We start from the raw sequence: 15,644 nt of genomic DNA, 5'->3' as shown, positions 1-15,644 counted from the left end.
ACATACTTCTCAGGGGGCTGGCCTGAGTGGGCTGTCTGCCTGTGATCCCTGACATAGCAGCAGCTTCTTTTCCACAGGATTTTTCTGTGAAAGAAAAATAATTGTGAGCTCACTTTAACCATTTTCCTTAAGGCCTAGCTTATGTGAGGGCAGAAAATAAATCCCTTTGCTAAAAAGGACCAGATTATTTTGATTCTCTTGGGTGTTAGAGAAAGGAGTGAAGAGGGTGGTGGAGGAGAGGAGTTTCTGCTTTTAAATCCAATGAAATTATCTTCAGTCTACACAATTTTTTTTTAAAGACAAACATTTTTCTGCTGGAGGTGAACGGACCCAGGCTGGAATTGACTGGAGGAAACTCCAGGGCTCTGGGCCTTGCAATTGGCCTCTGAGCACCTCCCCTGCTCGGCCTCGATCAGGGCCCAGCACTGAGAGGCAGGAAGTGGGTCCAGAGGTGGCAGGAGCTCCAGCGGGAGGGGAAGATAAGTCCCTGTGGACGCTTGCAAAAAAACTGCCTTAAAATATTCACAGTCAATACAGATAATGTCTATTTTTATTTACTTTGTAAGAAAAGGGCTCAAAGAGCTTCCTCTTTTATCTCATCTATAAAAAATGGCTGAAGCAGGAAGGTAAATGGCACTATGGTTAAGAAATAATTCATGCTGTATATAAGCATTTTGCTTTGTAGAAATACAATATTGTAGTTTGTTTTAAACATTCAAAGTTTTTTCTTCCTTCTACAATAAACTCTTTTAAACCTCATTCCTTTTAAAATTATTACTATTACCACTGAGAGCATGGTGGAAAGTTTTAAGTGAAAAATCAGAGAGTGAGCCGTGAGAAAGAGACTCTGAGTGTGCTGCAGTCTTCAGGGAAACCAAGGGAGGAGCAGGAAGCCAAAGATGAAAAAGCGAGGGACAAAAAGGGCAGCAGCATCCACTGGAAGAGGTCAGACTCTGTCTGACCTCCACCCAACCGCCACAGAGGCCAGCGCCACCACCTGGCTTCAAAACACTTTGCAAACCAACACTCCTACTTTCTACTTGAGCAAACTTACATATACGCAGAGGGAAAAGAAACATCTTTAGTCATAACAGATGTCAAATAATTTTGACCTTCAGAAAGCAGTTTTTCCTTCTCAAAAAGGACCATTCACTTGAACTAGTCAGTGTAAGGTAAGCATAATTCTCGAACTCACTATTTTCTACTGTACCTATAGTCCTTTGATTGTTGGGAACCTACTTAACCTTAAAAACAAGACCCTCAGGATTTTCAAAGAGGTAAAGTGAGTAGAGGAGAAGTACACTGGAGTAGGGCTTCCCATGGGACAGGCAGTCAGACAGAAACTTCCTAAGGCAGGCAGGGGATCTGAGACGCTCTTGGGCCAGCATAGTACTGCTTGGAGAGAGAAGAAAAAGATTGGGGGTTAGGAGATGAAGAGAAGGAAGAGCACAAGATGCCTAGGGCAGAAGTAGCTAATAATTTTCTCTCATCAGCTATACACCCCACAACTAAAGAAAATTGAGGCTCTAGGCAACAAAAGCTAAAATAAATTAAGTGGGATTACCTCAAACTAAAAAGCTTCTGCACAGCAAAGGAAAACGATCAATAAATTGAAAAGACAATCTACAGAATGGGAGAAAAATATCTGTAAACCATAACCCAGGATTAGTATCTAAAATATATAAAGAACTTACACAACTGAAGAGCAAAAAAGCAAATAATCCAATTCAAAAATGGGCCAAGAACCTAAACAGTCCATTTTTCTGAAGAAGACATCCAACTGGCCAATGGGTACGTGACCGGGTGCCCAACACCACTAATCCTCAGGGAAACGCAAAGCACAGCCACAATGAGATATCACCTCACACCTGGTAGGATGACGATTATTAAAAAGACAAGACACAATAAGGGTTGGCAAGGAAGTGGAGAAAAGGGAGCCCTTGTGCACTGTTGGTGGGAATGTAAAGTGGTACAGCTACTACACCACTATACCAGTCTGGTGGTTCCTCAAGACATTGAAAACAGAAGTACCATGTGAGCCAGCAATTCCATTTCTGGATATATATTCAAAGGAAACAAAATCACTATCTCAGAGAGATATCTGTACTCCCATGTTCACTGCAGTATTATTCACAATAGCCAAGATATGGAAACAACCTAAAATGTCCTTCAAAAGATGAATGGATAAAGAAAATGTGAAATATAGTTTATGTATATATATATATTATGTGTGTATATATATATGTACATACACACACATATAATATACACATAATGGAATATTATTCAGCCATAAAGAAGGAAATTCTACCATTTGTGACAACATGGATGAATCTAGAGGGCATTATGCTAAGTAAATTAAGACAGAGAAAGACAAATACGGTATAGTATCACTTATATGTGGAATCATTTTTTAAAAAGCTGATTTCATAAAAACAGAATAGAATGGTGGTTGCCAGGGGATTGGAGAATGGGGAAGCGGGGAGATGTAGGTGAAAGGGTATAAACTTTCAGTTGTAAGATGAGTAAGTTCTGAGTATCTAATGCACAGCATAGCAACTATAGCTAATAATATAGTTTTGTATATTTGAAATTTGCCGAGAGTAGATCTTAAGCATTCTCACCACACACACACAAAAAAGAGTTAACCATGAGAGGTGATGGATGTGTTAAATACCTTGATCTCAGTAATCATTCCATAATGCATATCAAATCATCATGCTGTACATTTTAAATATATACAATTATATTTGTCAATTACTCCTCAATAAAGTTGGCAGGGACAAAACATCTGTATTACATTAATCAAAACCTATAGTTGCTGAAATTTACTCATACTTTTATAGATACACGATTGAATAACTGAAGTATAAACTTTTTGTGACAAGGTTAATGTCCAAAAAAATATGTCACCATATGTGGTATTTTAGAAATCGACATTCAAAGTCCAATTTATTTGGGCAAAAACGATTCTATTTCTATCTTTTTGGTCACTTTTTAAAGTGTTTAAAGGAACACTTTTTAGCATCTACTCAAAAGCAGAGCTAGCAGAGAACTTGGTTATTTGATTTTCCTTTCAAATGAAGGAAGCACCACACACAGCAGGCTGTTTCAGCCACAGTGGAGGTACTTACTAGCTGGGTGACTTTTCCTAAACTATCTGTAGTGAAATAATCAACCATGTTAGCATTTACATGAAGATAATTAGATCCTGAAGTTAATATTCTCTGATGATCATTAGGGGAAGTGAACAGTTCTCTAGGAGCTGTGGAGCTAACATTTAAGGCTGCTTGTAATTTCATAACAGCAAAAAATTTATTAAACAACCTATTTTTTTCCATACCCAGAAGACTCAAAACCATCTTATGAGAGAACATAAGCAAATGAGGGGAAAAGGCCACTGAATTTCAGACTCTGTCTTTTACATTCATAGAACTCCAAGGAGGAAGACTCAGGCACCAACATATTTAGCCAATAAAAACCCACCCTGCCCTTGGGTGGTCTTTGAGGCACAGAATCCAGCTCCTAGTCCCAAGCCAGAAATCGCAATCTAACCCGGACGTAAAATCTATCTTTCCTAGGCTGCTCTGTCCACAGAACTGCTTCTAGGCTAATTTCATTGGGACAAGTAAGCACAGGTTGGAAAACAACAGAAGCCCAGGTGCTAAGGGTCAACAGAAATGACACTTCTGGCTAGAATACTGGGGAGAGCCATCTGCAACCACATCTCATTTAAACGTGCTGGCCAGGCCTGATGGCAGATTTCACAGAGCAGAGGTCTCCAAGTGCCTCCAGTGAACTGTCACCAGGCAGTGGGAGAAGAGAGGTCATTTTAGATGAAGGCAGCAATTAAAAAGGGTTTATGGCCTACCTGATGAGAGACTCTAGGATGGCAGGGGTGGGACCTTTCTGGAACTCCAGTTCTTTGTAGTGTAGCGCTTTGGCATATGCTCGGCACTTGGCAGCCCTCTCACCCAGCAGAACAATGCCATTGTCATCTCTCAATGGCAGGGGGCCCTGGAGAAAAGCAGAACCCCACAGCATAGGAAAATGGCAGACGGGGCACAAGCAAGAGTGGGCGCTTCTCCCCTCTCACCACCTGGTTCCCTGTCAGGCTCCATCTGGACAATTGGGCAAAGTCTCACCTTGTCACTGTGTTCCATGAATTCAGCCAAGTTTAAGAGGGTTTGTGTGACTTCAGCGATGTCCTGGGAGGTGAGGGCCAGCTCGATGCTTCTGATGAGCTCATCCTGCTGGTCTTCATTCAGCTCAGACCAGCAGGACACAAACGCAGCGTTAAAGAGATCCCTGAAGGCAGACAGGAGTGGAGACAAATGTTGGAAATGCCTCTCCTGCCTCTGCCTGGTGCCACAGAGTCACACCTATCAATCTACTCCCGGCATCACTGATTATGGTTATACAGGCCAGAGCTGTCCAAAAGAACTTGCTGGAAATGGTCTATATCTTCCCTGTCCAATATGGTAGCCATTGGTCAATGAACACTTGAACTTTGATCACTGTGACTAAGGAACTGCATTTTAAGTTTCAGTTAATTTTAATTAAGTTAAAAGAAGCACACGTGGCTAGTGACTTGTATTTTACAGCGCAGGTACAGGGGACTGGGGGAGGGGGCGGGGCGGGGTGCGTGGGGAGAAAGAAGAGCAGAGAAAAGCAACTTGTCTCCACAGTGGTTGCATCACTTCTCTTCCTTGGAGGGCATGAACAGAAAGGGACTTCTAACATAGCAGTTGACATAACAGATTCAGAAAACAATAATCTTCAAATGATTCTTGGGATGTTTCTTCTCAGGCAATGTCCAAAGTCCTAAGATCAGAAGTGGCAAAGGCAGCATCTGCTATTGCTTTTCAAAATACAAGCAGAACCTTTAGTAGGATGGTCATAAACAAAATGACAACAGAACTTAAGAAACTAGCAGTATTAGAAAATAGAATCCAAATCCATAAGTCTTAAAAGATTCTCTTAGCCAAACCTCTAACAGCTGGGGCCTTGGGAAGACCTGGAAGCACAGGTATCATTTCTAGGATCACTACAACTATTTAAAATCACTACAGCACCACTTGGGTGAATATATTTGCTACCCCTGACATCTGAATTTTAATCCTACCCCCCTCTTCTTTTGGTGAATGTGTGGAGAGGGGAGTTGGAAACTACAGGATATGCCTGGATAATGTATGGGGTAAAGCATCTGATGCTTATACATCTACTTTTCATTACATATTTTAAAAGGTTACGTCAGATCGATGTATATATAATTTTGGAATCTGATGGAAGAAAACAAAATTTGAAATTCAAAGGATAACATGAAGACCGAAAGAAACCCTGTGTAAATTAAGAAGTAAGCTTTCTGATCTAGGTCCAAGGCCACGCTGGCTCCCAAATGAACATACTTGGCACTAAGGGGATAGACATATATGTGTATTTTTATCACAAGCCTCTTTTGGATGACAGTGTGCCCAAAAGGGACTTGGAGCAGATGAGAGGTACGCTACAGTAGCCGAGCGTGTGAAATCTGCACACTATGGAAACAGAGAAGTCCTAGGAATGATTTTTAAGCATTATAAAATATTTGAAAGAAATCAGATGAACTAAATCATGGCATCCAAGCAACAGCCTCAGGGACCATCGCTATTCTTGCTAAATACACTCCAAATAGCAAACCAGCTGTGCTGATGAAAGTGAAATGGAACACCTCATTTTTTGCTTCTTGCTAATGAAAAGGATTGTTAATTAAATCACCTTTTAATGCCTCATTATAAATAAGAACTGTCCATTGTAGAAAAATTTAGAAAATAAGGAAAAGAATAAAAAAGAAAAGAACTGCTCCTTAAATCCTCCTACTTAGAGATAATCATTATTGTATTACTTTCTGATCTTTTTCCTATGTACATATACTTTTAATAGTTGAAATCACACATTTATACCATTTTGTATTCCATTTTATGCACTTACATCATACTATGAATCTTTTACATGCATTAAAACTTTTTATAAACCAAATTTTCAATGACTAAGATTCACTGTTACAGGTTTGTAGTATTTTTTATGGCAAATTCTATTTTCCGAAGATGGCTGCAGCACTAGCTCCTGTTCCATATGCTCTTCTAGGATCTTTCCACTCCCCTATAAAAAGGTGGCATCCACGTCTCCTCCCCTTGAGCCCGAGTAGGCCTTTGTGACTGCCTTCAACAATGCAGTGGGACAGAAGTAACACTATGTGACCTCCAAGACTAGGTCATACAAGCATCATGCACTTCTGCCTCGTTCCCCTGGGGACACTCACTCTTGAACCCAGCCAGTATCCTGTGAGGAAGCCTGAGCAATCCATAGGGCAATCCACGTGGAGAGGAACCAGGGCCCCTGGCCAGGGCTGAACTTCCAGCCAATAGTCAGCCCCAACTTACCAGACATATGGATGAGCCATCTTGGAAGTGGATCTTCTAGCCCCTGGACAAATACCCCTGACACTGTGTGGGGCAGAGATAAGCTGTTCCCACAAGTCCTGCCCAAATTGCAGATTTGTGAGTAAAATAAGTAATTTTAGACTGCTGTTGTTTTAGACCACTAAGTCTTGGGGTATTTGTAATGCAGCAATAAATAACTGGAGTATCACTATTATTGGAAAACAGGTTATGTTAAGTTATTACATAGTTGTTTTCAGAGTTAAATGACTTCGTAATTAAAGTTTTGGACCTAGATCTACTAAGGAAAGGTATACTAGCAAGGTTAAGATGGATGTTTTTCCTATAATAAGAACTTGTTCAATTTGCCTTTTTATCTTTTCCCTCAGAGGTTAACAAAGTTAAAAAACCCTTTTACTATTACTGCTAATAAAAACTAATTCTTATACAACATTTTCTACGTGCTGATCCTCTTGATCCCAATCTGAAGCTGGGAGGAAGGGAGCCCTGACACACCATACCTGGCCATCGGGTTGTAGGCCTGTGCCAGGGCCCAGCAGGAGCGCAGGGAGGGTGATGAGGAGTCCTTCAGCAGCTCCAGGCTCAGCCGCCTCAGCCATTCCAACCAGTCATCTTTGGAGACCCTTCTGGCAGCTCCCCAGGCCTATCATGCCACAGGCGACAAAGGAAAACCATCAACTGTAAGGGCCAATTGTAAAGAGCCCTTGCCTAGCTAATGATTATTCCACTTCTTTGATTTATAAAATTATACCTCTCATGATTAAAATTCCCCGAGCACAAATACAAAAGAGTAATATTTAAAGCCATAAAACAAAAGCAGCAAACTCTCATAATATAAAGAAAGCCTGTTTTACACCTCATTTGCACTGGACTCTATCTGCAAAGCAGAGACCTCTACAGCCCCAGAGTGGATGGGGACCGTCACACTCAGAATGCATCCAACAAAGCCGAATGGCCTCCAGCAGTGTGTGAGGGGCCCGGGACACCCTGCAGTGGGACACTGGCTCATCTTACAGCAGAGTCACACAGGGAGAGGGGAAATGCTCAGGTTGACACCATCCTCAATAGTGTGACCATCAGGTGAGCACTGAGCCCAGAGTACACGGCAGTATGGTGGAATGAGACAAAAGGAGTTGAACAGATTGAATTTTTACTTTGCAGTTTATCCCCTCCAACTTTCCTCAAAACTCTGAGCTCTCCAGGCACCAAGAGGTCCTAGCAGGGGCAGCTTAGGGAGGTGGATGGAAAGATTCAGGCCCTGGAGCTGGGCAGTAAAGGGGAGTGGTCAGCAGCCACACTCTGTGGAGCTCAGTGACTGGAGTTCAAATCCCAGGTATGTAACGTATTGGGTGTCTGATCTTGGGCAAGTTACTTAACTTCCCTGTGCCTCAGTTTCCTCATCTGTAAAGTGTGGATAATAGTCCCCACATCAGAGGGTGTTCTTTTTTAAATTAATTAGTTAATTTATGGCTGAGTTGGGTCTTTGTTGCTGCGCGCGGTTTTCTCTAGTTGCGGTGAGCGGGGGCTACTCTTCGCTGTGGTGCGCAGGCTTCTCATTGCGGTGGCTTCTCTTGTTGCGGAGCACAGGCTCTAGGCGTGTGGGCTTCAGTAGCTGTGGCACGCGGGCTCTAGAGTGCAGGCTCAGTAGTTGTGGCGCATGGGCTTAGCTGCTCCGCGGCATGTGGGATCTTCCTGGACCAGGGCTTGAACCTGTGTCCCTGCATTGGCAGGCGGATTCTTAACCACTGCACCACCAGGGAAGCCCCCAGAGGGTGTTTTAAGGATTAATTAACTAAGTTAGAGACTTCCCTGGCAGTCCAGTGGTTAAGGCTCCATGCTTCCACTGCATGGGGCGCAGGTTCAATCCCTGGTCGGGGAACTAAGATCCCGCATGCCACACAGCATGGCCAAGATTTAAAAAAAAAAAAAGATGAACTAAGTTAATATGTGTAACGGATTTAGCACAGTGCTCTCAGCACAAGTCAGTGCTTTACGCTGAATGCCTGCTACTCTGAAGTTAGAAACACCTGGCTGGAACCCTGGCCCTGCCACTCACCTGCTGTAGCGACTCTGGGCAAATTACTTGTACACTGCTGTCTGAGTCTTAATCTTCCTCATTTAGGGATAATGCAGCTAAAGGGCCTAGCTGGAACAGACGAGCAAAACATGGTGGCTCGTATTATCAAAATGACACCTCGTTGAATTGGCTTAGCCCTAACTACTAAATCCCTAACTTTTAAAATATATTCTTAAAAGATTTTTCTGGCAGAACAGACATGTCAATCCTCCCTAAATAGGGAAATCAGATAAGTTACAGCAGAAGTTCTCAAGTGAAGTAGTCCAGGGTGTGAAAGAGACACCCATGTGCTACACCACCTGACCATCAATGACTCAACCCATCACCTCCCTGGGATAAATGGAGATTTGCTATAGCTTTTGATGAGTTACCAAGGAGTAACATTACATAAACTAATATTTTTTGTCAAAAATTGAAGTAGAGATACTATGAGAGACAAATTAAAAATTTATGTGACGGATTCTCACTCCCCATACAATGAGAACCCCTGAACTAGAAGAAGATACCAAAGACTTTTAGACCTTGTTCTGTTGAACGAAATGGGAACATCAAGTCCTTTTCGACCCACAGATTTCTGGTTTCCTTCCTACACAGCGAGTCTCTGGATACCGGCACTGTATTACAAGGCATTTAGAAGTCAGACACATACAAGGAAGCATTACTAATGTCTTTTGCCCTCTAATGATATGAGGTTGAGCTTGGGTAAGGCAAAGGCAATGCAACACAGCGGTTAAGAGACTGGTCTCTGGAGTCATACCTGGGTCAGATCCTGGCTCCACCATCTACTGGTTGACATTGGGCAAATTACCTAACCTTTCAGTGCCTCAATGTCCACATCCATAAAAGGGGGACACTAATGACAGCGTCAAACTTATAGGGTTACTGTGAAGATTAAATGCGTCAATACATGTAAAGTGCTCACAACAGTGCCTGACACATGGGAAGCGCTCAACAAATGTTGGTGGTGGTTAGTGCTATCATTAACATTGGTACCATTTGATAAATGGTAGCAAAAGGCTCTTCAAAAAATTTCAGCTTAAGCAACAACTGCACAATCTATCAAACAGGATATGTCCCTCACCTGGGCCTTTCCCCACTGCTCTGTAATTTAAAACATAATCAACTCTCAATTCTCTGGGTTCTACAGTAACTGTTGAAACTCCAGCCAGTTTCCTCTCCTCACCCACCCGCCACTGACTGCCTCATCTGGTTACACTGCTGCACGCTGATGGAACGCCAGCTTATTCATTTAGAAGGTAAGCCCGAATAGATTATCATGAGACAGGAAAGCTGCTGAGAATCTTGGAAGGCATCCTAGAGGTACACATAAATGGTTTGTATGTTTTCTGTACTACGTAAATCCTCTATTAGCATAGCCAACAGAAAGGTGACTGAGGTGGCAAATTATTATTCTGAAAGCTGGTTAAAACTGACAAATATACCAATCCCTAATTATCATCACATGAATATATAGAAGCACAATTTACTTTTCGATGAAATGGATCTGAGAGTCAGCTGTGGAGAGCTTTGCTTAGGGTTTTTTAACTTGATCTGTTCTCTCAGGTGAGACAGACTCAGATTCTTTTTTCTGTTTGGCAAAGGTTATGCTTATTTTTCCAAGTCCTGGGTAGAAAGCAAAACTTTCTGGAAGCAAACTAGACCACTGGGGAATTTCCTAAAATAGAGAGAACAAAGCCCTAAAGCTGAGTGGACAGCTGCCTGGTTGGAAGGACATTCTGAACCTAGGCAGGCTGAAAACATCTGGGTGGGAACGTGCACCTGGCCTCCTTGTCTGGCCCCTCCCTCAAATGTGAGGTGTCGGCACGGTGGCCTCAACAACTGCTTGGGAATGCCAGGTGTCGATGCCCTTTCTCCTCCTGAAGTCTTGGACTAGCAGTTACAAAACACACAGAGGTAGAGCAGCATCACTCATGACCCAGGGGTATTTGACCACTTCCATCTTACACCATCAAACGTTTCTCAGTAGTGGTCACTTTGCAGCTGTCTGTGTGGGTGAAGACTGATGTCAGGAGTACAGGCCAGTGTTTCAAAGCTGTGGGTGAGCACACGCACACAGCTCTGTGTGCAAATCGTTATGGGCTTGGCCAAAAGAAGACACCAAGTCAACTGGGACCCAGCCCTGCCCAGTACTTTACCTCTATCTGCTGCTATACATGAAATGCAGCTGTGTTGCATCAGCTGCTAATAAAGAAAACTACCACATTGAAATTCAAACTGGGAGCTGCTTACAGTCACTAGAAGTACTGAAGACTAATGTAAAATGTGGAAAATAAGCAACCTGGTATATTTATTTAAAAGTCAGTGAAGTATATGATTACTCTGTTTAGATCCATCCATTAGAGATGCTTTGAAACTGCCTGTTTTTAAGTGCATAGCTGGTGGCATACATGATGAGAAGTTGGTTATATCCCAGGCTTTGGTCAGCATAGAGAATCCAGTACTGATCTGCAGAGATCTAAAACCTTGCTACTCAAAGTGTGGTCCGTGGACCACTGGCATCGGCATTATTTGGGAGCTTGTCAGAAATGGAGACTATCAAGGCCTGAGCTTGGGCCTGAATCAGAACAAGCATTTTAACAACAAGCTCCCCAGCATGTGGTAAGCCCAATGAGTCTGAGAAGTTTGAGAAGCACTGCTTTAAAGAGCCTGCATCAGGCTCAGTGCTAACTAGGAGGCTCACTGGTTGTGTTCTGTTCATGTAAAAAATGAGAATGCTATTTGCAACAATGCACTCCACTGTCAAAGCTCCAAGGGAACACAAAAGGACACCTTGTTCTTTATTTTCCTTCTATTAAAAAATTGTATAATTCAGATACTTGGAGAAAAAACAAAATGACCTAAGTTCGTGGTATCTAGATTTTCAGAAAGATGCTTGGTTTTTGGTTGTTTTAAACAGAAGACAGCAAGAGCTGAAAGTTTTGAACAAGAGAGAAGAGCAGGGGCTCTCCTTTCCAAGTCCCCCCCCGGAAACGATGGACCTGCCTTTTGGAGGTTGATGGTGCTGACGTGCAGTTTCTTCATGGGTCCCGTTTCCACTGGTCCACTAGCCAAGGCATCCCCTTGGCCACTCCGCAGCATTCGATGCTGGTAAATCAAAGGGTCCTCTTCTTCATCAGCAAGGGTGTATCCCTGCAACCAGAGATTTAGAGAACCACCCTGCAACTCCACAAGCCGCTCCCAGTTTAGAAAACATCCTTAAACCTTGGGAGGGTCACACCTTCTGGAAGAGCCAGGATTTAGGTGAAGATTCCACATAGGGACAGAACGAATCACAGGTGGGCTGTATTCCGCACTGAGACCAGTCTGTGTTGGTCACTCCTGGCCACTGGCAAGCACTGACTTAGTAGTATGAGCGTGCAACTGGCAAATGTGAGACAACCGTGAGGCATAAACGTGACAAAGAGCTGGGCCGGCAAGGAGCTGCTGCCTGTTTTTGTAGGACCTGAGAGCCAAGGATGGTTTTTGCATTTTTTAATGATTGAAAAAAAATTGAAAGAAGATTGATATTCTGCAACACGTGAAAATTATTAGAGAATCATATTCTGGTGTCCATAAATAAAGTTTTACTGCAACGCAATCAGGCTCATTCGTTTACATATGCATATGGCTGCTTACAGGCTGCAGTGGCAGAGCTGAGTAGTTTCATCAGAGACCACATAGCCTACAAAGCTGAAAAAATTTACTATCTTGACAGAAAAAGTCTGCCAATCTCTAGTTCAGAGCTAAAAAGCTAGATATACCCCCACTGCTAAGATTACAAGAATACCAATTGAGAAAGACAATGCGGGACTTGGAAATAGAAACAAAGCACAGCTCACCTTGACAATCCTGCAGATGAGGACATCGTAGCGCTGATGGTTGATTCGGTGTCGCACCAGAACTTTATTTACCATTGGAATGAAAATTTGGTACTATAACAAGAGAGGAAGCAGATCAGAAACCATTACTTTGGAGAGTGGGAAATAGAAAAAAGAATATTACCCCTACCACATTGCAGCTACTACTTCTGGGTTTGGGACTAGCTCTGTGGTACTTTTTACCCCTTGTGCTATGATCCTCATCCCCATCACCTTCCATCTGCGTCACTGCAACAGCCTCTTATTTTAATGGTCTCTCTGCTTCCCCTCTTGGCCCAGTCTATTCTTCCACACAGCACTGAGAATGATCACTGAAAAATGTTAGGTCAGATCACAGTATTCCTGTGCTCAAAATCTCCAAAGAATTCTAGTCTTGCTCAGACCGAAAGCCAACTATAATGGCCTACAACAGCGATGTGCAAATTTTAGTGGGCATCAGAACCACCTGGAAGGCATATGAAACCAGAGATTGCTGGGCTCCACAGTCAGAATTGCTGGCTTGGTAGGTCTGGGGTGAGGCATGAAAATCTGCAGTTCTAAGGAGCGCCCAGCTAAGTAGATGCTAATGCTGCTTGTCCGGGGATCACAATCTGAGAACCACTGGCCACAATACCTAGCTTCCATGCCTACTGCCAGCACAGCCTTTACAAGGTTCTCTCTATGACCTTTTCCAAGTACTTTCCCCCTGGCTCCCTCCCCTGAAGTCACCGCTCTCCTGCTGTCCCCACCCTTCAAGCACACTGCCATCTCACACCTTTGCCTTTGCTAATCCTTCTGCCTGCAGCCAGCTACCTGGCGTTGGGCCTTTCCTTTATTTAGGTTTCTGCTGAAATGTTACCTTATCAGAGAGGTCTGCCTCTAAAGAAACAGCATCTCTCCCTACTCCCTCCCATTCCTCTTATGAGATAAATTATGTCTCGTAGCTTTGCTTCACTGGAATGTAAGCTCAGTGAGAACAAGGACATCATTCTGTTTACAGCGTTATCCCCAGAACAGCACTCAGCCCACATAGGTGGCTCAATAAATACTTGCTGAATAAAGAAGGAAAAAAAGGCACAAACAATTCCTAGCTCTTTGTCAGTGACTGAGGCCTACAGACTAACAAGTGGAGGAGTCTGCAAAGGCAGAAGAGCGCGCGTGTCGAGGACTCCTGCCTCACCTTCTTCCCCAGCTGAAACACGAGTGAGGACAACGTGTCCATGGCTGTGGGACGGAGTTCTGGGCTCTGGTCCAGCGTTCGCACAATCGGGTGAATGATCCGAGAGGCATAGTCAGTGAAATCCAGGGACTCCGTCAGGCGGTCCACTGTCTCTAACGCTGCCCTACAACAATCGCTGACATACAGTAATTGCTAACACACAGCCCAAGAGTAAGAGAAGTGGCTGAGGGCTACCTTAACAATCAGCACCCAACGGGAAGGAATGGCTTCTGACATTATTTTGGGTACAGAGATCTAACACATATTCCTGTGGGATGCGGACAGTGAAGATTTCCATAAACCTGGTACATATCTGGACTAAACTAATGAGAGTTGAAATAACAAAAAAATAGAAAGATGGCCTGGGGACTTAAGAAAAGGGCATTTTCAACAAAACATTAAAAGCTTGATAACTGTTAGTCCTAAAGGGTAGGTGCTCACTTTCGAGATGGCAATGGAACTTCAGGGGCATCAAACAACTTCACGATAGGGGGCAATAACAAATGCAGATAGTCATCCAGGTTGGCGCCAAACAGCTGGATTGCAGCAAGCAACTGCAAAAAGGAGTAAAGGCACGGCGATGAACAAATACAGTCAGGTATCAAGTATCTAAGTACCCGAAGGGCGGCAGTGGTATGGATAATTCAAAATTCTCTGGGGACTCTGAAAAGCCTTTATTAAATGGCTCTGAATTACATTCTCTTGGTAGCACTTTTCCCCGTCATTTTATTTCACTTATATGTTACTTCACTTTCTCTGAACTTATTTCAACTGGTAAGGAATAAGTTGCTGGATAATAGAGAAAACTGGTATGCTAAATAAAATATTTACCAAGAATAATCCATTAAAAGAGACAAAACATAAGGATAATCAAGAGAGGATTAGAAACATCCTGTAAACTGTACACTGCACGCATCAGGTACTACAGTATTCTTTAGAGTCAGCGTTATGGACCAAGCATCCCCCTGTCACTCAGAACAGGGTCTCTTAGATGCCCATCCAGGGACTCTGATGGACTCTGGGAATCTCTCCAGAGGATGTCCCGGGTTACTCACCTTGATGGAGACGATGCGGCCTGGGCTGTTGTCATGCATGAAGACTCGTAGCATGTGTGGGATCAGCTGGGGCAGGTAGAGCTTAAATTCACCCCCAAGAGCTACCACAATCTGCTCAATGAGAAGAATGATCGTGCTCTGGATGGAGGTGTTCATGACCCAGAATTCCTATAAAGAGGGAAGAGACAGAGAAGCAAAGTCGGGGGCCCTTCTGCTGAAATATGAACCAAGGAACTGAGACAGCCAAAACGAAGCACAAATGCAGTGAGCATGGTCTGTGCCATGGGACTCCTTCCTTATCCTCCTCTCCCCAGGCCTCCCTGTATCCTACGTCAGTCACAGTGAGCAACTAAACTGCATTTCCCCAAAAGCACCAGGCTACATGGCTCCTCCGTGCTTTGGTCATGCTGCTCTCGGCTTAGAATCCCACCTTTTGCTCAGCTAAGCCCATCTGTCTTTCCAGACCTGGCTCAAGCCTCACTTCGCCTAAGAAGGCGTTCCTATCTCCTTCCATTATCCACTGTGGGTCCCTCTGCTCTGCTCTCTTCTAGCACCTGTAATACTTAATTTTCTTTGTCGCCTTCCCTCTACTCGACTGTAGGCTGGTTAAGGGCAAGAAACCCTCCGATCCCTCTCTGTCTGCCTGAATCCAGCAGAGCGCCTGGCATATTCCAGCCACCCAAACCCATCCGGCAGAATGAACGAACGACCAGGCCTGCATCACTCCAGGAGCTCTCCAGCCGTCTAGGGGTGGTCCCACTTTGGGTAGCACCTGGGCTCTGCCAGAGGGTGACTTCAGTGTTAACAAGATTTCCTGCCCTTTTGGATTGAGACTTTGCTCGACAGCATCTGACATCTGTCCCAAACCATTTTCAGGCCTGGAGAGTGCCACAAGAGGAGCATTTTTCTACATTCATCTAATTATATTCCACATAAATTACTAAAATAAAAACTTGGCCAACTGGCTCCAGATCCTGTCTCGGTACTGCAAGGCAA

At 43.6% G+C, this 15,644-nt stretch overlaps 1 protein-coding gene across 5 annotated transcripts in view; it reads right to left on the bottom strand.

Annotated features, from left to right (window-relative positions):
* Window positions 1–15,644, bottom strand: part of MTOR (mechanistic target of rapamycin kinase) — a 125,498-nt gene that overhangs the window by 70,508 nt on the left and 39,346 nt on the right. For 3 of the 5 annotated variants that reach the window (XM_082380942.1, XM_082380943.1, XM_082380944.1), the window contains exons 21-29: window positions 14,649–14,816; window positions 14,035–14,147; window positions 13,555–13,717; window positions 12,357–12,449; window positions 11,521–11,667; window positions 6,941–7,083; window positions 4,146–4,308; window positions 3,872–4,017; window positions 7–84 (exon numbers count right to left, since the gene is read on the bottom strand). In XM_082380942.1, the coding sequence (XP_082237068.1) occupies window positions 7–84; window positions 3,872–4,017; window positions 4,146–4,308; window positions 6,941–7,083; window positions 11,521–11,667; window positions 12,357–12,449; window positions 13,555–13,717; window positions 14,035–14,147; window positions 14,649–14,816 (1,214 nt within the window). The remainder of the gene's footprint in view (window positions 1–6; window positions 85–3,871; window positions 4,018–4,145; window positions 4,309–6,940; window positions 7,084–11,520; window positions 11,668–12,356; window positions 12,450–13,554; window positions 13,718–14,034; window positions 14,148–14,648; window positions 14,817–15,644) is intronic. The other 2 variants (XM_082380945.1, XM_082380946.1) reach the window with 1 other exon arrangement.

The sequence above is a fragment of the Balaenoptera borealis genome (genome assembly GCF_965194805.1).
Source record: "Balaenoptera borealis genome assembly, chromosome: 1".
Taxonomy (NCBI): domain Eukaryota; kingdom Metazoa; phylum Chordata; class Mammalia; order Artiodactyla; family Balaenopteridae; genus Balaenoptera; species Balaenoptera borealis.
This window is presented reverse-complemented; position numbering and strand designations above follow the sequence as displayed.